This window comes from Rhinolophus hipposideros (assembly GCF_964194185.1).
Source record: "Rhinolophus hipposideros genome assembly, chromosome: 9".
Classification (NCBI taxonomy): Eukaryota; Metazoa; Chordata; class Mammalia; order Chiroptera; family Rhinolophidae; genus Rhinolophus; species Rhinolophus hipposideros.
This window is the reverse complement of record NC_138055.1, coordinates 8,055,276-8,077,556: the sequence shown is the minus strand read 5'-3', so window position 1 is coordinate 8,077,556 and position 22,281 is coordinate 8,055,276. Positions and strand designations below refer to the sequence as shown.

At 47.9% G+C, this 22,281-nt stretch overlaps 1 protein-coding gene across 1 annotated transcript; it reads right to left on the bottom strand.

Moving 5' to 3' along the window:
• Positions 1-364: 364 nt before the first annotated feature.
• RPL3 (ribosomal protein L3) lies at positions 365-7,240 on the bottom strand. Its single transcript, XM_081059878.1, has 10 exons — positions 6,656-7,240; positions 5,543-5,735; positions 4,703-4,871; positions 4,025-4,160; positions 2,807-2,993; positions 2,195-2,355; positions 1,590-1,691; positions 1,098-1,193; positions 617-736; positions 365-464 (listed from the first exon to the last, which is right to left on the bottom strand). Exons 1-10 carry the CDS (start codon positions 6,656-6,658, stop codon positions 420-422), a joined length of 1,212 nt encoding a protein of 403 aa, XP_080916004.1. The 5' UTR covers positions 6,659-7,240; the 3' UTR covers positions 365-419.
• Positions 7,241-22,281: the final 15,041 nt, after the last annotated feature.

Below are 22,281 nucleotides of genomic sequence, written 5' to 3'. Positions count from 1 at the left end.
GCCATGCCCATCAGCAACCAAAAGCATCAGGGAACAGCAAGGCCTGATTGCCTCTTCCTATCTCCACAGCTGCCACCCAGGCTGTGCAAACACTCCACAGCTGAACCCCAGCCGCCTCACCCTGGTGACAAACATTTTGCACAAAGCTCATTGCTTGCCTGCCCCAGGGTGGCTTTACAAGTTCGGGGGCAGACCCAGGCGGAGCTTCAGACTCCTCCTACTGGAGTTTGCTCCAGGCACCAGGACCAGGCAAAGATAGGGCAAAGGAGACCAAGTGGAACCATGAGGCCATGGGCAGCATTACTCTGGGAGCACACAGCCTTGTGGAAGCAGCCAGCACTGGGAAGGTACAGTCAGTCAGATGTCACTGGAAAATAACTTTTATTGAGATCCCACCAGCTGCACAATCTGTTCTTGCATTACGCTCCTTCCTCCTTTGCAATTCGGTCTTTCTTAAGTGGTCCCTGTGGAGGAAGGTGCAGGGGACAAGGTTAGAGGTGGAGAAAGGCAGGTGGCCAGGAAGAGTCAGCCACTCCCTAGTGGGACCAGGTGCTAGGCTGTCTCCCAGCCCGGAGCCACCCAAAGCCCAGGCGAGGGCAGCCAGGACGGGGCTCACCATGAATGCTTTCTTCTCCTCCACAGTCTGGAAGCGGCCATGGCCAAATTTGGAGGTGGTGTCGATGAACTTCAGGTCAATCTTCTCCAGGGCCCGCCGTTTGGTCTGCACCAGCAAGGACTATGGGCCAAGAGAAGGTTAGTTAAGCGCAGGCCTTTCTCCGCACCATCTTATGTCAAGGCCTGAGAGGGCAGAGATCAACTCAACCTGAATCAGCTTGTCTTGGAACCCAGGCTGCCCACCCCCACACCGCATGGTTTGGCCCGCCATACCCAAGGAGCTGCCTTCTACATGTGAACACAGAAGCACACGGCTGAGCCAGACTGGAATTTCCTCCTTCCAGGACTTCAGAGGATGTTCAAGGAGCAGGTTTCCTTTGAACTCCCCTCCCTAACAAAGCTCAGCCTGACTGGGGGCTGTTCCTTCTGGTGTACTTCCCTCCCCCCACCTCATGCAAAGGCTACCCTTCCCCCAGCCTCACCTTGCGGAGCGTGAGCACCCGCTTCTTGGTGCCCACCACACAGCCTTTCAGCATGACAAAGTCATTGGTCACTTCACCGTAATGGACAAAGCCACCCTGGAACAAGCAAGGCCATCGGGTCAGCACAGATCAAGCATGGGGACCCCAGAGCTGTTCTCAGGAGGAAGGAGCAAGGCATGGCTCCGCAGTCTGACTCCGGCGCTGTGCCCAGCGCTCATTCTAGGACCTCATTACCAAGCAATCGGGCTGGAGAGACCCCACTTCTCACCATCCAGCCCCAACCAGCGGACAGAAGACAGGCCATTTAAAGGAAAGACAGCAAACTGCTGTGCAAAGACAACGGTGCAAACATGGTCCCATGAATCAGATAGAACCCAACACACCAGGGCCCCCCGCCCCACAGCTGAGGCCTGCGGCAGCCTCACAAAGAATGAGGGAGAAATGTGCCAGACCCAGGACGTCAGAGGCTTTACGACAGCTCCCATCACTCACCAGAGGGTTGATGCTCTTGTCAGACAGGTCGTAATCGGTGGAGGCGTTGTTCTTGATGAGTTTGCCATCCTTGATCAGGTAGCCCTGGCCAATCTTGTAGATCTGAACCGAAAGGGAATGTGTGAGCACTTGGGGAGATGGGGCTGCACTCACATGCTCTCAGCCCCTAGACAGGACAGGTTGGCACCAAGTTACGCACTGCAGTGGACTAGCCTGCAGAGGACTCTGGAAAAGCAGCTTTGACCTCAGGCCTAGTGATGGGGTATCCCAGGCTCAGAGCAGAAAGAAAAGCTGGCTGGCTCGAAAGCGACTGCCATCCAACTGAGACTGCGGATGGAGACCTCTTCCGACACTTCCCGGGGAGAGGAAAGGACAAGGCTCTTATCAACTGCCCAGCTGATGGTCAGTGGCGCTGGAACCACCTTAGAGGATGGCACCTTACACATGGTGACACCCAGGAGCCAGAATGGCGTCCATCACACGTTAGCAGCGAACTCCCTGTGATGCCCAGAAGCACCAGAGACAGAACTCTCCCTCCCAGTAATGGGGTCACCTTCCCCCTCCCTCCCAGGGCTGAACTCTCCACGGGGACCCCAGCACCTCACCTTCTTGTTGATCTCAGTGCGGTGATGGTAGCCTTTCTGTCCAGCCCGGGCCACCGAGAAGGCCACCCGGGCAGGATGCCATGCCCCAATACACGCCACCTTGCGCAGCCCTCGGTGGGTCTTGCGGGGCAGCTTCTTGGTGTGCCAGCGGCTGGTGACCCCTGGAACAGACACAGGCTGTTACTGGGGGTCTGGCACTCATGCCACTTGGCCCTTGGCTCCTGGGCGTGTTCACGTTGAGTTCACTCGCTTGTGGACAAACACTCAATAACCGGGTAAGTCTGAAGGACAGAGGTGGGTTTGACCTTCCTGTTACCCTCGAAGTCCCCCGTCCTCAAGCTGAACACCTGCCTAAGAAGGAGCCTTCAGTTCTAAGTGTGGGAAGCACAGGCCTTGGAGAAGTCCTGAACCAGACAGGTCACACCCAGTGCCCCAGGACGCCCCAGCCACCGACCCCGGGCTGTTCTCAGAAGGAAGGCAGCAAGGAATGTCTCCGCAGTCTGACTCGGGCGCTGTGCCCAGCGCTCATTCCAGGGCCTCATCACCGAACAGCGGGGCTGGACACCCTCCCGAGAGGCGCAACACAGCAACTGGGGCCCCCGCAAAGCTCACCTTTGTAGCCTTTGCCTTTGGTCACCCCGATGACGTCGATCATCTCATCCTGCCCAAACACTTGGTTCACAGGGACCTGCTGCTCTAGCCTCTCACGGGCCCAGTCCAGCTTTTCAGCCACTGTGCCTCCATTCACCTGGATCTCCATCAGGTGGGCCTTCTTCTGGCGTAGAGGAAGCAGGCGCATCTAGGAGGAGATGGACACCGCTGAGCTTCCTGAGCTTCCAGTCACTCTCCTCCCGCGGAGCAAGAACTTTGTGACTCCCCACTGGGTACAAGTCCTCTTTCAATGCTCTTTCAATCACCATCCAGATGAGCCCATCCTTAACAGACACACCAAGACAGGCCCACTTAAGCAGATCCGGGCACCAACGAGCCCGTTTCCAACCACTGTCCTTTGGCCAGTTCCTTTGGGGTACTGCCCCCGTTTACCATGGCCAGCTACCTTGCTCTAATTAACTGTCAACAAAGCCACTTCTACTCTGGAGAGAACAGCACTGCAGCCAAGAGCATAAACTGCCAAGTTAGAAAACAAATTCAAGCCTAAAGGTTTTAGTTAAGATGTGCCCAGTGCTGTCCTACAGAACTTCCTTCGGTGACGGATACCTGCTATAAATCTGTGTTGCCATGGCCGTCACTAACTACACAGGGCCACTGGGCACTGAGGAATCAGGAGGTACGCAGCCAGGGTAATGGCTCAGGTCACAAGAAGCGCTCACTCTAACAAGTCAGGTTTAAAGTGCAAACAGACAGTATTTCAACACTGACTTCACTATTTTCAATCAGGCCCCGACAGTGTTAGTCTGAAGTAACCAGTCATTCAACCAGTATTCCTTAAAATGGGGTATTGTTTCCGCAATTAAGAGCCAACAGGGACTCAGTGCCCTCTGCTGGCAACTGAGAGACCAACCCACAAGCGCTGCAGCACTGGATGGCTTCCCAGGCCACAGTCCATGGCCTTAAGCAGGCCCCAGGAACCCCGGCTTCAAGGGCAGGGCCCCCAGGCTGCTCACTGGCCTATCGCCATCACTACAAAGTTTGAGACACAGGAACCAGTCTTACCACCCCCCTAAAATGCTGAGGCACGGCACAATCAGTCAGAGCTGAGTCTCCAAAATAGGTGGCATCTGATGTTCAAAGCCACATATGGTCACAGGTCACCTCTCGTCAAGGCAGCAGACAGAAAGCTGCCGTCCCGGGCAGCCAGTGAGCGCTCACCTGGGTGTGGGCGATCACACGGATGACCTGGCAGTACTTCTTCATGCTGCTGAAGTCCTTCTCCAGCTGCTTCTTGCCGTCGTCATCCTGCCATTTCTTGCAGTACTTGGTAAAGGCCTTCTTCTTCGATTTATGCCTTCAGGAGCAGAGCAGAGTTGGGGGGGGACCAGGTGCAGGCCTTCATCACCCTCCAGGGGTGAGCGGAAGGCACACGGGCACCAGGAGGGGATGTGGCTCATTGCCGGCTTCTAAGGAGCCTTTTCCACCGGCAAGCGGAGCCTGGATGGAGCTCATCGGGCAGAGCCGAGCGGAGCTGAGCAGAGGTCCACAGGTTAATGGAAGTTACAAACATTCAAACACACATTAACGCTTGCTCCGGTCTAGCCATTACCCAGACCACACCCCTGGGCAGGACTCGGGAGTTCCACTGCTGTCTCTGGGTTTCCACCTGGACTCTTTTCCAGCAACCAAGAGAATACTGAAAACTCAGTCCTCAGCCAACCCCCACTAAGCGGAACACGAAAGAGTGTCTCAAGGTGCTGCTTCCAGCTGAGGAAACCATTGGCTGCTCAAGGACTGTCCCCAGGAATGGTTCTGCTCAAGAGGCAACTAACCGGAACACCAGAGCAGCTCCTCCCCAGCCTCTAACCCAGGGCCTGCATGCCCCCCCCACCTTACCAGTTCTTATAGAAGCGCCTTTTGCACTCATCGCTGATGTGCTCAGCAAAGATGGTCTTGAAGGTCCGGAGGCCTCGAGGGGTTTCCACGTAGCCCACAATGCCCACCACCACCATGGGTGGTGTCTCTACAATGGTCACAGCCTCCACAACTTCCTTTTTGTTCACCTCTGCAAAGCAACCAGGTGATCAGACTTGAGTGGACTGAATAGAACCCCCAAGGGGCTCGTGTGGTTCAGACAACAGGAAGGTTACAGAAGCGGGGCCCCTAGCAGCAACCTAGACTCTCAAGGGCTGCCCCTACTACACTTGTCTGCAGACTCCAATCCAAAATATAGGATCCTAGTAAGGCAAAGTAACAGCCTAGTCTGGCTCCAGTTCCTGTCCATCACCAGCATCTCTAGAAGCAAATTCCTTATTGCCTAGATAATACATGAGTCCTAAGGAAGTACACAACAGGATGTCATAATAGCTCTGAGCCCAGGTAGACAATATGAACCTACCATTAGTATCTACCGTGGCTAAGTACTGTGTCCCGCTGGGCGACTTTCCTACTTCAAACCTCACAATCCAGGGACGTGGGCAGTGTTCAAGCTTTTTAAAAGGTTAGCATACTTCTCTACGCTGTGGCTCTTGACTCCAACACATCCCTCCACTGAGACCAAGGAGTGTCAGCCCTGTGTAGAATATTAATTCATCAGTCCTACAATATATCATCTCCATCCTGCTAGGGAGCGGTTCTGGTGACCTCGTAAGTCTGCCCTGACAGCTTGGCCCCAACTAATGTGTCCCCACCTGCAACTTCTTCCACCCCACCGGCAGGGAAGACGCAAGGACGTACTGGATCCCGGCCTATCGACCTCCCGCACGATGTGGGTCATGCCAGCCTTGTAGCCCAGGAATGCTGTGAGGTGGACAGGCTTGGAGGGGTCATCCTTGGGGAAGCTCTTCACTTTCCCGCGGTGCCGGCTGCTGCGCTTCCGCGGCAAGAAGCCCAGGGACCCATGCCGGGGAGCGGAGAACTTCCTGTGAGACTTGGGAGGAAATGACTGCCATCAGCACCCGACCTTGTAAGGGACTCACGTCTCCGGATTCCCAGCTGGCTCGGTGGTGCTGAGGGTTCTCAGCCAGGCCGAACGCAAACAAACCGCAGACCCAGCCACCCACGCCCAAGATGAATTAGGTTAGCGTTTTGCAGGGTCACGTGTTCTAAGGCAGTTAGCCCTTCACCTCAAATCCTCATCTAGAGGGGACAAAAGCACACCAAGTGCTGGCATTAAAAACAGCTTCACAGGTGGCCGAGTCAGACCCGACGACAAAGAGGGAGACAAACGCCTCGCTAGCGAGGAGAACTAAGGCTCCAGCCACGGCGATGCGCTTAGGCCACTAGAGCCCGACGGAGCCAGATCAGAACCTGACAATCAGCACGTGGTCTCTGTCCGCCCGTCAGTAAGTTCATCATCTGTGGTTCCTGGGAACTCTGGCGGCCTAAGGACTTGTGTCAACCGTCCCCGCCATTTCTCAGTAACCCAACGACCCTCGCCCTCCGTCTCCACCTCCCGCCGGCTTTCATTGCTGCACCTTCCAGTTTAGAAAGCATTCCAGGGCCAAGCGCCCCCCGCTTCACGACCTCCTGGCCAGAGCGCTCACGGACCCCAATCGCGATGAGCGTGACACTGGGCTGGTCGACTCCCAGAAAGCAGCCATTGAAGACCGTCGGGCCCCCGCCTGACTCCCGCCCGAAGGCCTCTCGCCGCCCGCCAACCGGCAGGCCCCAGGCCAGCTACGGGCCTCGGGTGCTTCCAGAAATAGGGCTGCATGCGGATCCCGCCGAGTCCCCCGCGCGCCCACGGCAGGCCCCTGGCACTGGCCGGGCCGAGATGGCGGCGATGGGCCGCGGATTCAGCCACGCCGCCACCGCAGACAAGGAGGGAGCCGCCATGACACTACGTACCATCGCGCCGCCGATTACTGCCGGTAGAGGTCGAGCGGCGCCCGCTGCACGATATATAAAGCCTGCCGTGGCCCCGCCTCTTCCGGTGCGAGCGCGCACCCGCGGCGGACGTCGGGTCGGGGAACGGGTGCCATGTCCACGCACGCTCCTCCTGGCCCCGCCTTCGTTCCCAGCGGGGACGTCAGTTTCAGAGGCGGGAGCTAGAGCCCCCTACGGCACGCGGCGGGGCTCAAACGTAGTGCAAAGCCGCGGAAACGCGGGCGCGGCGCTGGAACGCAGTAAGCCTACAGCGACGGGCGGCAGCCAACCTGATGCAACGCGCCGTCCGGCTGTCGCAAGATGGCTACGTCGCTTCTTTTCAGGCGAAATGCGGTCACCTCTGGAATTGAATAACCCGGCTGCAGGCGTCAGTCCAAAGCTCGTTGGCACGTGGTGCCCATTTCCGTCCCCCACACACCAGCGTTGTTGCCATTTTGCGGGCACGTTGTGTTGGAACGAGTTGCGCCGCTCCCACCCGCTCTAAGTTGGAGAGAAAAGACCGAAGCCCTGGTTTTGTGGCTCCCAACCCAGAGCCGCTTCCACGACACCAACTGGCCGTCAGTGCGCACTGACTTCGGGCGTCTCCCAGCCTCAGGTCCCATGTCGCCGTCGCTCCCAGTGCCCGGTTGCAGTGGCCCGAGCTTGAGTCTGTGGGTCCTGGGCCCAGCTGCCCAGCCTCGTGGGACCTGGCCCTCGCCGCTGCCACACCCTCTGCAGGAAGGACCCTCGCTGATCTCGCCTGGGCCCCAGAATTGACCCTCCGAGTCTTTCTAAGACTCAGATCGCATTTTGTGGCTTCCCGTGGCCTGCTGTTGTTTCCTCAGGATTACGCATTAATTCCTGGGGCTACCCCCCACCCCCAGCACTGCTCTAACTGGCCTCCTTGTCGCCTTCAAGCGCACACATTCCCTCCCTTATGTCACCTTCCTCCATCCCACCCCACAGGTTTTTTGATTCCCGGCCTGGCCATTGCTCACACCGCTGTTAAAAACCACATTCTCTCATTTAATCCTCACCCCATCCTTGAGGGGCAGCACTGAGAGGTCCTCAGTCCCTTACTGGAAATCTTTGGGGCCAGATGTGTTTCCAAACTCAGCATTTCTCATGTTTTAGATAATATGCAATATGGTGCACATACTGTATGTTACGTAATCCTCCCAAAACTCTTCGCTGAAACACGTTAATTAATTCTGTAAAGAAATATAAATATTCAAATGAACTACAAAAAATATAAATAGCCTTCTCTCTCAGTACAAGGCGAACTTTGCCTAAAAAATTCAGGTCAGTTTCGTTTTTTGCCAGCAAATGACTTAAGAAGTTTTTTGATTTCAGAATTGTAGAGAAGGGATCGTGACCCATATCGGCCCGCTTACCATGAAAACTAAGTTTCAGGCCAAGAGGAAATTACTTGACAAAAATTACGCAATTCATAAAGGACAGAGCTCAGGTCTGCCTGACTCTAGATTGCGTCTTCATGACATCAGACTCGGGAATTCAGTGGAAAAGGAGCTCGCTGGAAAAGGAGCTCTGGGTCCGAAGTCAGTCATTGACTCAACAAGAAATTCTTACTGAAGAGCTGCTCTGTGCCAGGTACCACACCAGGTTACGGGAATAAGGGGATCCAGATGGCCACCATCACAGACCAAATTCGACTACTTAAAATTGTGATGAGGGATAAAGTACAGCATAAGGAACATAGTCAATAATGTTGTAATAATTATGTGTGGTGCCAGGTAGGTGCAAGACTTATTGGGGACGGGGCTGGGGGGAGGGAAGGGGGCATGTGAGAAACTCTTCGCAAATTATATAAATGTCTAACCACTAGGCTGTACCCCTGAAACTAATATGAAATAATAGTGGGTGTCAAAAAAATTGTGGTGAGGGCTAAAAAAGATTTAACAATGTCTCTGAAAGTCCTGGACAAACTGTTTCCCCTAAAAGGAATTCCCTCTCTGCAATCATGAGACGTGACAGCATTAATAGATTGGCATTGTCATGCTAATTGTCCATATTGCCTTGGGCCTCAGTTTCCCCGTGTCAAATGAGAAATTCATTCATTTATTCAATAAGTGTGTTCCGAGCCTACTCTGCCTAAGAATGACACTAAGGAGCCAACTGGATTGTAAGAGGCCAGCTAAAAGGTGGGGATAAGGTAGAAGGGCTTTCATTATTCCCTGCAAGCCATCAGGGTGGGTGACCTGGAAAACGGCACTGAAGGTGGACATGAAGGAGCAGAATCAGGAGATATTTAGGATGGACAGTATCTGGAGACCATTTGTATAAGTCACTGGGGCTGGGGTAGGGGGAGGAAGCAGAGAGGGCAGGAGTCAGCATATCCATTTTAGAATATTGGGTAGATAGTGTTACTTTTAGGAGGAATAGATGAACTGATATATGTAGGTTTGGATTCATTTATAGGGTCAACTGTATCCTTTCCTTCTAAGATCATGTCTAAGGCTACATACCAAGATGTATGCAACTCAATAACAACAAAAAAGTAAGAAAATGAGAGAAGAGAAATAGGATGAAGCCAGAGAGGGTTCACACCCAACGGCATTGTAGAACTCTGTTCATGCCAGGCAGTCCTTACATTTGGTTCCAAGCCTCTGTGCAGACAAATAAAAAAAATAAATATGACCAGTAACATGATTCACCATATCCACAGGATAAAAACAAACCAGCGGCCAGAAGGAGTTCACTGTGCCTGAAATGAGGTTTGAAACACACTTCTCTGGGGAGGAGAGGTTCTCCTAAAGGGGCCAGAGTGGGATGTCACCGGTGAGACCCTGAACCTCCCCCTACAATGAACACACAATAGCTGTGCACGCTCCGTGCCAACCAATGAACTCATGGCACCCATCCGATCTGTGCGAGCTGTTAACAAGGGGGTTGGGTTACCTTAGCCTAGATTGCTGGTTTAATCCAAAGATAAAAATCCAGAGTCTGGAAAGAAATGAATTGATTTTATTTAGAAATGGTCCTCCGTCAGGACTGTTTCCGAAATGGAACTTCCAGTATAGTAAGGTGTAGAAAAGGGTCCAAGGTTTCGCTCAAATACCTGAAGGGCAGATGTTCTTTGCTGCCAGGTAAAACCCGAGGTGTAGTCTAAGGTTGGCGAAAGTTAAGCGGACGTGAGGAGGAGCAGAATGGGGAGGCAGAAGGGCAAAGGAGGAGCTGAGTGAGGCAGCTTTGTCATGACAGTGTTGCAGTGTCCATCTGCCTTACCAGACCAGAAGTTTCGTATTGGCAGACACGATCCTGCTCCCCCGCGCCCAGCCCCAGAAGGCTCACATTGGTCAGAAGAGGACAAGAACACAGAAGGCCTCAACCAGAACATGCGAGTTGCGCTTTCAAAGGCTGCCTCCCTTGCCCGTTGAAGCAATAATGCCCCCGTCTTTGACATGAGCTCACATTCCGATCTTTTGTGCTGTCGTTGATTGTTGCAAAACCACCTGGCCCAGATGGCAGGGCCTTGGGGCTGGGGGATCTGTTAATATGAGCCTGTGGCATGAGCACAGCCCCATGCCTCAGGGACAGGAGCCTGGGCACAGAGCCTCTGGGTTATGAAGGACCCTACTCCCTGCTCCTCCACCACCAGCTGCCAGGGAGATACCCCGCAGAACGAGAGCCGGCTGGCCAGAGGTGCCTGGCAGCTCCTGCTCCTGCTCCTCTGTAGCCCTGGCCTGGTGAAATTCTGTGGTCCCCTGGTGGGGCTGCAGGAGGCCATGGCAAATATGGCCTCCCACTACCTCTCAGTCAGCTTGCTGGGCCTGTGCATCTTGGGGTACAGCAGCCTGCAGCTGGGTGCTGGACTCACCCTCGTCCTGGTCTGGAAGCTGTGCATGGAGGTGCTACTTCCTGTCCAACAGGCCTTGAGGCAGCCCCTGACCCTCGTGTGGGCCTGGAGCCTTCAGCTGCTGGTCACCCTGGTCCACGGGGCCTGCCGCGCATACTGCAGCTCCTGCGGCACTTGCGATGGGCGGCCCACCTAACCATGCTAACCGTGGCCCAGCGGGCCTGTTACAGCCTGGTCCACTTCCCCCACGAGAACCGCAAGGCCTTGGAGCTGCTGCTGCGGGCTGGGCTGCAGCAAGTAGCTGTGTCTCTCCTGGTCCACTGCCTACACAGGGTGTTGGGAGGCCATGGGACAGGGACATTCAACCCCTGGAGTGGGCCAGGCTATGCCAGGCAGCCTCCAAAGACCTGGATGCGGTTACCACTATCCTTCCAGCCACCACTGTTCCTTTTAGCCAGCACTTCCCGGGACCTGATTCCCATCGACCCCGAGCAGGTTCACGTCAGCCTCCACTGGCCTGTGCCTCAAGGTTGGAGACAAGGATGCCAGCAAGGGAAAAAGAGGCTGCAACTTTGGGGCCACCGATGTGCCCATCAGCACAAGGTTCCAGAGCAATAGGACAAGCAAGATGGCCTTCAGGGGTCTTCATCCAAGCAGGTCCTTGCACAGCAAGCCAAGGCAACCGGTGTGCTCATTATTCTTCTGTATATCTATGCCGTGTCTCTCTTCGTGCAAATCTTAAAATAAATGATCAAGGGTGAACTGGCCTCTGGTATGTCCCTGGCTTGCTTTATCAGTGAGACACTGAATGACGTCAGATCTATCCCCTAGGCCTTCCCTGGGCTGGGGCAAGGGTGGGTGGTATGCAGTATGCAAGCTGGGCTGGGAGACCTAGTCTCGGTTCTGTCACAACTGTGTCTCCTTCGTGAGGTCCCTTCACCCTTCTCAGCTTCAGTTTCCTTTTCTGTAAGTATAGATAATAGGACTCCAGGGAAAGAGGATACATAAAATGTGCCTTTTGTAAATTATAGAGTGCTCTCTAATTTCCTTAACAAGGCCTCTTTAAAGGACACTTTTATATTCTATTACAGGACATAAAAAGAAGACCTGAATAAATGGAGAGACATAGTCAATTCATGGATGATGTCAATTGTCTTCATATTCATCTGTAAAGTTATTAGGAGTCCAACCAAAATCCCAAGGGATTGGGGGATGGGAGACTCAAACTGATTCTAAGATGTATATGGAAGATCAAGTTCCTTAAAAATGTAAGGCGTTTTTGAGAAAATGGAGCCAAGATGGGCACTTGCTCTGTCAAATATTAAGACATATTACAAAATCATAGTAGCAAAAGCATGCAGAGCCCAGACATAAGCTGGCTATAAGTGGGGACTTGGTACATGAAAAGGTGACATCACAAACCAATGGGGAGAGCATGGGCCATTTAGCAGACACAGTTGGAGAAACTGGTTCACTACATGAAAAAAAAAATATGGATCTTGTCGTTGGTTGAATAGTGGTCCCCAAAACATATGTCCACCTAGAACCTGTGAATGTGGCCTCAGAATAATTCTCATTTCAAAGAGGCATATCTGGAAGTGACATATTCTGATTTCTTTCAATGATATTTCTGTACAGGGAAATAGTTCACAGCCTGTTAACCAAAATTAGATAGATCTGTATATAGCAACAGAAAAAGCCTTTCAAGACACATTGTTAAATAAAAAAAGCAAGTCATGGAACAACACAAACGCTATAATTCCATTTATTTAAAATCCCCGTGTATGCCCATGCACATAGAGTGAGTAAATTCACAAACAGCCGACCGGAAGGTGGCTTATGAAATTGTGGATACATTTGAGGAGTACAGTGGGCATAAGGGGTAAGTGTGAAGGCGGCTTTCCCAGATGGTTCTGTACACCCTGCTGTATTCTTCACAAGAATGTACTCATTTTTAATTACTGGTGCAATTTTTAAAAATAAAAATCAAAGTGAACATCTGAGAAAAAACAGAATAAGAATCATCTGGACTTATTCAAAATATAGATACCACCCCGGGGCCTGCTGAATCAGAAGCTGGGAGAAAGGGAATCACAGCCATGTTGTAAAAGAACCCCAGGTTCTTTTACACGCAGGTAGGGAGAGTTTGGGCAAATCATTTGAACTTAAAATCCAAGTGACTGTAAAAGTCTTCCCTGTGCACCCAAACACTCCTTTGGGACGTTACAAAGGTCATGTTGGGAGCCTTTGAGCAAATCCCTTTCTGTCTCTGGGTCTGAGTCCCTTCTGGAAAAGAAGGGGATTAGACCAGAATCTCTTTGTTGGATGGTCCCAAGTCCCTTCCACTTACCTTTAGAATTCTAGATGGGCTGTGTTTCTAATCCAGCTAACCCAAACCTAACACTGTGTTGTTAAAAACAAAACAGCTCTGCTAATCAATACAGAATAAAAGTAGAAAATCGCCCCCTTTAAAGTCCCTAATTGAATCAGGAGGCATGGCTCTACAAGAGACGTTAAAACCGTTGGGGGAAACAGTTGGGAAACAGGAGAGTCATGCAAATGATCACCTCCAGATTACTTATTCATTACCAAGGAGAAGTGTACTTCAACAACAGGAAGACCAGTGGTCACCACTTTAAGCGAGCAGCACCACTTATATGTCGGACAGCCTGGCCTGGAGTCCCCCCAAATGGCGTGCCTTAGGAAGTGCATGACGTTATCTGTGAACTACTGTCCAAATGTTTAATGTACGCATAATCATGAGGAGACAGGCACATCCAGCCTCTCTGACTTCCACTTTCACCTTCGCTTTCCACGTCAGTCCCTCTAAATTTATTGCAACTCCCACAGATGGGGTTTTCAGTGTGTATAAAGGTAATACATATGATAACTACAACAAAGTGGAGAAGGTAAAGGAACTTCCATGGTGGTGAGATTTTTACATGTCACCTCTATCAGTCAAGGTTCTCCAGAGAAACAGAGCCAACAACAGACCAATCATATACATATCATACCATATATGTATATGATTTAGTTCAAGGAGTCAGTTCATGTGGTTCTGGGAGCTGGCAAGACTGAAGTCTGTAGGGCTGGCCAGCAAGCTCAAAACTCAAAACTCAGGCAAGAATTGATGCTGTAGGCGTGAGTCCCAAATCTGTAGGGCAGGCCAACAGACTGGAAACTCGCAAAGGAGTCATGTGGAGTCTGAATTCCTTCCATTCTGGGAAACCTTAGTTTTTGCTTTTAAGGCCTTCAACTGATTAGATGAGGCCCACCCACATTATGGAGGGTAATCTTTACTTAGTCAACAGATTGTAGGTGTTAATCACATCCATAAAATACTTTCACAGCAACATCTAGACTAGTGTTTAACCAACACTAGTTTAACCAAACATGGAAACATGTAGCATGGAAATGTTTGTATTTTCGTTATTTTTTATTTTAATATTTGTATTTTCGTTACTAATACTTCTCCACTTTTCATTTTTATTATTTCTTGTTCCTCTTTTATATTGCTAATATCTTCCCGCATCTCCATATTGTGCTCACTTTAAATTCTTGGTTTGTTTGTCCTAACACCCCTGCTTCAAATAGTATATGTCAGTACAGTTTATTGCCTTTATATTCAGGGAGTTGTATGACTCAGATTCTACTTATTTTAGCCTCTGAGCTCTGCCTCCGTCCGTCAGGGATTTCAGCTATTCAATCTGGCCATATGCATTCAGAGACGAAAAAGGACAGCTCCTACTGTGCGTTACTGTATACTCATCCTGTAGGATTTTTGTAGATAATCTTCATTAAGTTAAGGACATTTTATTTTTAATTTGATAAGAGATTTTACATCTGATGGATATTGATTTTATTGAATAGTTTTAATGCACCTATTAAAATGACGAAATAGTTTTTACCTTATAATCTGTTAATGAGAAATTACATTGATAGATTTTCTAATAATGAACCAAATTTGCATTCCTAGGATAAACCCAACTTGTTTATGATACATTTTCTTTTTCTTTTTATTTTATTCATTTATTTAAATTCATTTTAAGTGTGTTTTTCCAGGACCCCTCAGCTCCAAGTCAAGAAGTTGTTTCAATCTAGTTGTGGAGGGCACAGCTCACAGCAGCCCATGTGGGAATTGAACCGGCCACCTTCTTGTTAAGATCACTGCGCTCTAACCAACGGAGCTAACCGGCCATCCCTATGTTATCTTTTTATACATTGCAGGATTAAGTTTGCTAATATTTTCTCAGCACTGTTTGCAATGATATTCATGAGTGAGATTGGCCTGAATTTCTCCTTTCTTGTACTATCTGTCTGATTTTGATGTCAAAGTATTCTACCCTTATAAAATGAAATAAGTATTCCCACTTTTTCATTCTAAAAGAATTTGTGTAAAAATGGAATTATCTCCTTTTTGGGTAGCTGGTAAAATTCACTCAAAAAATCATCTAGGCTTTGCATTTTATTTGTTGCTAGATTTTTAACAACTGTTTTAGATTATTTAATGGTTATAGGACTGTATAGATTTTTCTATGTCTTGTTGAATCAGTTTTAGTAAGTTATAATGTTCTATAAATACATAGGAAATTGTCCATTTTTGTTTATTTTCAAATTTATTGGCATAAAATTGTTCACAATACTTTCTTACTATATTATTATTATTATTTTAAATCTCTGCTGCATCTCCAGGTATGACCAATTTTTTCATCCCTAATGTTGTTCATTTATGCCTTCTTTTTTATTGATCAATCTCGCAAGAGGTTTGTCAAGTTTTTGGTCTTTTCAGAGAATTGACTTTTAGCTTTATTGATGATTTTTATTGTAATATTTTCTTTTAATTAATTTATTTTTATTTTTATAATTTCTTTGTTTCTAATTTTCAGTGGTTCATTCTGTTGATCTTTATCTGATTTCTTAATTTGGTTTTTTTGCTCATTAATTTTCAGCCTTTCTTCTGATGTAAGCATTTAAGACCAAAAAAATTTCCTTCTGAATATTACTTTAGCTGTATCCCCCAAATTATAATTTTAATTATTTTGCAGTCTTAAGTATTTTCTAATTTTCATTATGATTTTTTCCCTTGATCCTTGGTTGTTTAGTAATGTATTTTAAATATTTAAGTGTTTTTTTCTTTTTAGTTTTTTTATTGTTCTTGTCAACCACTTCAACTTAATTATATTGTGGTCAGGAAAAGTGATCTCTGTGTTACTGAGTCTTGGAAATTTTATGAGAAATGCTTGAAGATCACTTTACTTAAAATAATTTTTACTCTCCAATTATTAAGTACTCTGCTCTATATATTCCTTTACGTAAAGCTTGTTTGTCATACGTTATATCGTCTCTAAACTTAATTACTTTTTTCTCCTTGTTCTATCAACTTCAGAAAGGGATGTGCATTCACTGTGATGCAGAATGTGTCAATATCTTAAGGTTCTGTCAATTTTTAATTGAATATGTTCTGCATCTATTTTATTTTGTATTGTGAAAATTAGTCAAGGAAACATCAACTTAGAGTCAGGAAGGCCTGTAGAGGGAGCTCTCATGCCCTACCACTCATCCTCAATTACCCCAGACGGGAAGAGACGTACTTTCCTTCTCCAACAGGAAGTTCTATCTACTTGACTATCCTCCCAGGAGGAAGGAAGGTTTTCTTCTTGAACAGCAACAAGCCCAGACAACAGAAAATGCCACAGCTCAGCCAATGAGAAGCCATTTTTATCCTGAATTCTTACTTTCCTCCAATGAACTTTCATTTTTCCTTTGTTAGTGACGTCCTTGCCCTACCCTCTTTTTTTTTTTTTTAATTAGTTTATCGGGGAACATTGGGGAACAGTGTGTTTTTCCAGGACCCATTAGCTCCAAGTTAAGTCATTGTCCTTCAATCTAGTTGTGGAGGGCGCAGCTCTCTGGCCCATGTGGGAATTGAACCAGCAACCTTGTTAAGAACTCGTGCTCCAACCAACTGAGCCATCAGGCTGCCCCTCCAGCAGCTCAGCTCCTTGTGTTCAATCCAGTTGTGGAAGGCGCAGCTCACTGGCCCATGTGGGAATAGAACAGGCAACCCGGTTGTTCAGAGCTCGCACTATAACCAACCGAGCCATCCAGCTGCCCCGCTCTTTTCTATTTTGTGTAACTCCTCAGAGTATCTCCCTGCTTGCTAGATGAGATGCTGCCTGGTTTATGAATCGTTTGATAAAGCCAATTAGATCTTCACACTAACTCAGTTGAATTTTGTTTTTTAACAACATATATGAGTGTTATATGAAATTTTCAGTATATTTTCTTGGCAAATTGAACTTTATATCACATTATATAGTGATGTTATTTATCACTAAGAATACTTTTTTAAATTCCATTTTGTTTAATATTTCCTATAGATCCATTAGCCATAGTTGGGTTCATATTTGCCTGGTATATTTCTTTTCCTTCCTTCTGGCGTTAGAAATTCTGTTTGGTTCTTTTTCATATCTGCCTGATTGTTTTCGGTAGTCTTTGGTTCCTTTCTCATCCTTTTGATTCTTTCTTTAGTTCTTCAATACATTAAGTATTCCCATTTTATATCATGATCACATAATGTTCTAACATCTGAATTTTTTCCTGGTCTGATTTATTATTTCTGCTGACTTTATCTCACTATCTGGTTTATTCACATGTTTTGTGATTTTTTTTTAGTTTGAGTTCTTATTTGGTAAAATTTTATCTGCAGGAATTCTCTGTAGCTTGTATTGAGAAGATGTGCATTTTCCTGGGGCCTGAGGGTGCCACCTGCATAGCACCATTTGAAACTAAATTCTCTACTTGGGATTCTTCAGAGTAGGCAGAAAGGGTGAATTTGGGCAGGAGGGCTGGCTGGGTCCCAACTCCAATCCCTCTCTATCCTGCTTGAAGCCCAAGACAGCCAGCTTTCTTTGCTCTCTGCCCTTCTGGTTCACACTGCCACTGAGAGTATGTCCCTCTGGACATCAGAACTTTATGTGGGATCTAAATCAGCTCTCCACCTTGGTGGGTCCAGACTGCCTCTCCTGGTCTCCAGTTCTACCTGAAGGCTGTTAAATTTTCAGGGCACCAGGGAGCAGCAGCTGTGTTAGGGAAACTCTGAATTCAGGGTCTGCTCACCTCTCTGGGTTCACGTCTTCCTTATTTGTTTATCATCCATTCATTTTTTTTTCTAGTATTTTAAGTTTTTCGCTATCTAGACTTTCATACTACTGGTTTTGTTCCTCCCCCGCCCCTTAATATTCTTTCTCGGAGGATTCCAAACACACTTGTTTTACATATAGTTTTTTGTCTTTTATAACTTCATCTCATCTGCAGTGACTTCACTTTCTGTTTGTTGGGAATGGTGAATTCGTTGCTCGTGGGATTTCAACAAGGCTTTTGGAATTTGGGGGTTGTTTTTGTTAGGAGGGTTTTGTTTTTCCTTTTCCTTTCCTTTCTCCCTCCCTGTGTGCTTACGCTCTCTGTCCAGGAAAGTTGCTGTCGCCTCTACCAGGCTTCGGGGCCCACAATCCAGAAGCAGATCTCACAATGTTATTTGAGGGTTCCTACCTATGGACTTACTGGGGACACTGCAGCCTCAGTTGAAGAACCAGCAGGAGGCTTGCTTTCAGCATTCGGTGGGCAAACTAAATCCCTGTGGTCCCTCCCTGGACCCACCATGTTCTCTGAGTCCCAGACAGGGACTCTGTTTCCTCTCCCAGTGGCGGAGTGCCACCCTTGTCACTACCTTCATGCAGAAGCCTGGCTCAGGTTCTGTCTCTTGTGGAGCGTATTTCTCTATTACCGTACATGCGCTGGAGCTTTGGTGTCCACTTGGGCCCAGAGCCCAAAGCCGATGGCTCAGCCCTCTTCGCATTGCTCTGTGTGTGGTGCAGAAGTTTTCTGCTGACTTGGTGTGGTTCTCACCTATTCCCGTGCAACAAATTACTCCAAAACTTAGTGGCTCCAAACAACAGCCGTTTTATTATGTGTCACGATGTTGTGCTTCAGGAACCCAGGCAGGACTCCATTGAGTGATTCTTTTCCATGTGGTATCAGTCGAAGTCACTCAGTATATTCAGCTGGTACATGGATCAGTCTGGAGGGTTCAAGGCAATGGTGGTGATGGCTAGAAGGCTGGGCTTAGTTGGGACTCTTGTCCTGAGTATGAACATGAGGTTCTCGGTGGTCTCAACATAGACTTCTTACATGATCGCTCAGGGCTGAGAGTGTTTCAAGAGATGGAAAGTGAAAGCTAACAATATTTAAGGCCTGGGCCAGGGAGGAGTCACAAACTCTGCCTCTCTGTGGGAGGAGGGTCAAAGAATTTGTGACCATATTTCATCAGCCACCCTTGTTTATTTTTTCCCCCTGAACTATAAGATCCTTTAGGGCAGAGACCATGTGCTACAGTACTGTTGGATCCCAAGGGTCTTCAATTACCTGCCATACAGAAGTGTCACGTATATATTGAACAAATGTCTAGATGAATGTGCAATACATAGGCTTAGAGCTTATTAAGCGTTCACTTAGTTCAGTAAGTATTCGCTTCCTTCATCCCTTCCTTGAGAAAAGAATGGGATTGCTGGACCGAATGGCAATTTGACTAATTTCTTTAGTGAATTGAAACATACTGCCAAACAGTTCTCCAGAAAGGTACTTGAGGCAAATTTTTCAGGCTGTATGCTCTGGCTCATCCTCCCCTCTGCCCGGAGGACTCCACAGACATAGAAAACAGACCTAACACCCTCGATACCTGCGGCCTCAAAGCGGCCTCAAGGGGGCAGCAGAGAAGGAACAAAGGCGAGATGCCGCTGGGCCTGGGCTGGGAACTCGAATTACCGGAAAGGACATGGCAAGCTGCAGGCAGCTACGGGATTTTAAAGGCTTGACCTACAAAGAACAGTTTGACTTCCTGCTTTGGCCTTGCCGCTGACTCAGAACACATAAATACAGACGGTAAAAGAGGAGGATGTTTCTATAACCTGCAGTGATAGCTGTAAAGTAGAGGTTCACAGACGAGCTCGGAAACCCACCCACTATTTATATATAGCTTTGTGTTCCTAAGAAAAATGCTTACATCCCTTGCTGTGATGTACCTTGAAAACCAACCGGAATTCTTTGCATCAGGCACTATTCTAAGCACATTTTGTGCATTCTTTCATTTAATCCTCAGAATAATCATCAGAGCTAGAAACTATGCTTATTTCCATTTTTCAGATGAGTAAACAGGCCCAGAGAGAGAAGCCATTTGCCCAGTATGGGGGGAAGCCGGGACTTCCATCCAAGGATATCTGAGTCTGCAGCTCAGGTTCCTAACCCTTTCTGAGATTTAATTCATTGGTGTGCTCAAATCTGAGTGCTGGATGGTTAAGGACAGTCTCTAAATTCTTCACTCCTTTTACTCCCATGCCCAACACAAAGCCTTGCAAGGCGGGCTTAAAATAAATGTTTATTGAATGAATATTAATCACTGATCTGAATGTTACTGATTTGGCCCATTACACTTGCACACTTGTTTTCTCCATTTAAAAAAAAATTGGATGTAACTTACTTATAGCAAAATCACCCTTTTTATGGACAGTTCTGCAAGTTCTGACAAACATATAATTATGTAACCATCACCATAAAGAAGATACAAAATGATTCCATCATCCCCGTAAGTTTCCCCATTCTCCTTAGTAGTACATTTCACACCCTACAGCCCAATATCCCAGCCCCTGGCAAGCACTGATCTGTTTTCTGTCCCTATAGTTTTGCTTTTGCAAGAGTGTCACATAAAGAGAATCGTGCGATCTGTAGTCTTTTGAGTCTGGCTACTTTCACTTAATATAATGCACTTAAGGTTCATCCATGTTGTTGAGTGTATTGATCATTCGTTCCTTTTTATTCCCGTGTGGTATTCTACTAGATGGATGTCCCACAATTTATTTATACATTCCACAGTTGTGGGGACATTTGGGTTGTTTCCAGGTTTTGGCAATTACAAATAAAACTGCTATAAACATTGCTGTACAGAGTTTTGTGTGAGTTTTCATCTCTCTAGGGTAAATACCTAGGCGAGGGATTGCAAGGTCATATGGTAAATGTATAGCTAACTTTATAAGAAGCTGCTAAACTCTTTTCCTAAGTGGCTGCACCATTTTGTATTTCACCAGCAATGTACAAGAGTTCCAGTTGTTCTACATTCTCATTAGCACTTGATAATTGTCAAATTAAAATTTTTTTAGCCATTTTAAAGGTGTGTGGAAGTATCTCCTTCTGGTTTTAATTTGCATTTCTCTAATGACAGATGAGGTTGAGCATCTTTTCATGTGCTTAGTTGCCATCTGTATATCTTCTTTGGTGAAGTTCATTGAAATCTTTTCCCCATTTTTTTTTAAAAGCGGGTTGTTTTTTTATTATTGGCTTTTAAGAGTTCTTTGTACATTTGGGATGCAAATCCTTCATCAGATTCAAGCTTTGCAAATATTTTCTCCCAGATTGTGGTTTGCTTTTGCATTCATCCTTTGAACAATGTCTTTTGATGAGTGTTCTTAATTTTGATGAAGTCCAATTTACCCTGTTTTCTTTTATGGACCATGCTTTTGGTGTTGTATCTAAGAACTCTGCCTAACTCAAAGTCACAAAAGTTTTCTCATGTTTTCTTCTAGAAGTTGTATATATCATAGTACATATATACAAAATAACCTTATAATTTGTACTATTAAATGAGATAATGGATGTAAAGCCCTCAGCACAGAGCCTGGCACAGAGTTAACAGTCAATACACAGAGCCTAAGATGGACATCGGCCTATGAAATGTTTGTAAGAGGTGGCTCCACGCCTACTACACATTTCCTCTGGTATCCTGTCACAGAATGTGGGTGTCCTGTCATTACACAGTGGCAGAACCTCTGCAGACATCCTTGTCCACCTGCTCCTGGAACCAATGGAGGTACCTGAGGCATAGAAAAAGGCGTTAAGGACTGTATAGGTCATCGGAAGAGTCAGACCTGCAAGGTGGTTCTACCCACTGCGGCGAGCACTCCTCCATCCCACCTCAGTTTCCACCTGGAGCTCTAGCCCAAGCTGTGATGGGGACTATGGTCTATTTATTGAACACCTACTGTGTGCCAGGCCCTTGGCTACAGCAGTGAACAAGACAGACAAAACCACAGATTAGCAGAGGAAAACAATGAACAAATAATTACATAATTAATTATTGGGTTAAGGAAAAGGGTAGGGTTCCCGGGGTGCGGGGATGTCTCATCTTTATTGCCCTTCCTCAGCCTCTGCCTCTGTGTCTGGTGTCTCGGCCCCTCCAGGCTGGGGGTGGGAGGTGCGCAGACACAGGAACTCACATGACGTCAGCGCGAAAATAAGGTAGAAAGGGGCTGTGCTTCCCAGGGCTCTATAAACGTTGAAACATGGAGAAACGGCTCCTTTCATCGTGGTTCATTCAGTTCTTCGATAAATCTTCCTGCAGCACCTGTGTGCCGAGCATCCAGTGAGGAGGACAAACGCGGCCCCTGCCCTGTCACTATACTGGGCGCAGATAGAGGAACAAGCCAATAAATAACGATGATGGGTTCCACCAGAGCCTTAGGCTCGGAGGGGCTGTGACGGGGGCAGGGCGGCCAGGTAGACTGGCCTCCCGGGAGTGGGGACACGTCCTGCCTTTGCTGCACATTCTCTCCACCCTCCACCCCCAACTTCGCAGAGGTCACAACGCCAGCGACATGCTCGCCCTCCGCCGGGTCTGCAGCAAACGCGCCCCTGCGCGCACGCGTGCACGCGCGCTGCCCACGCCCGCCCGCGCCCGCGCCCG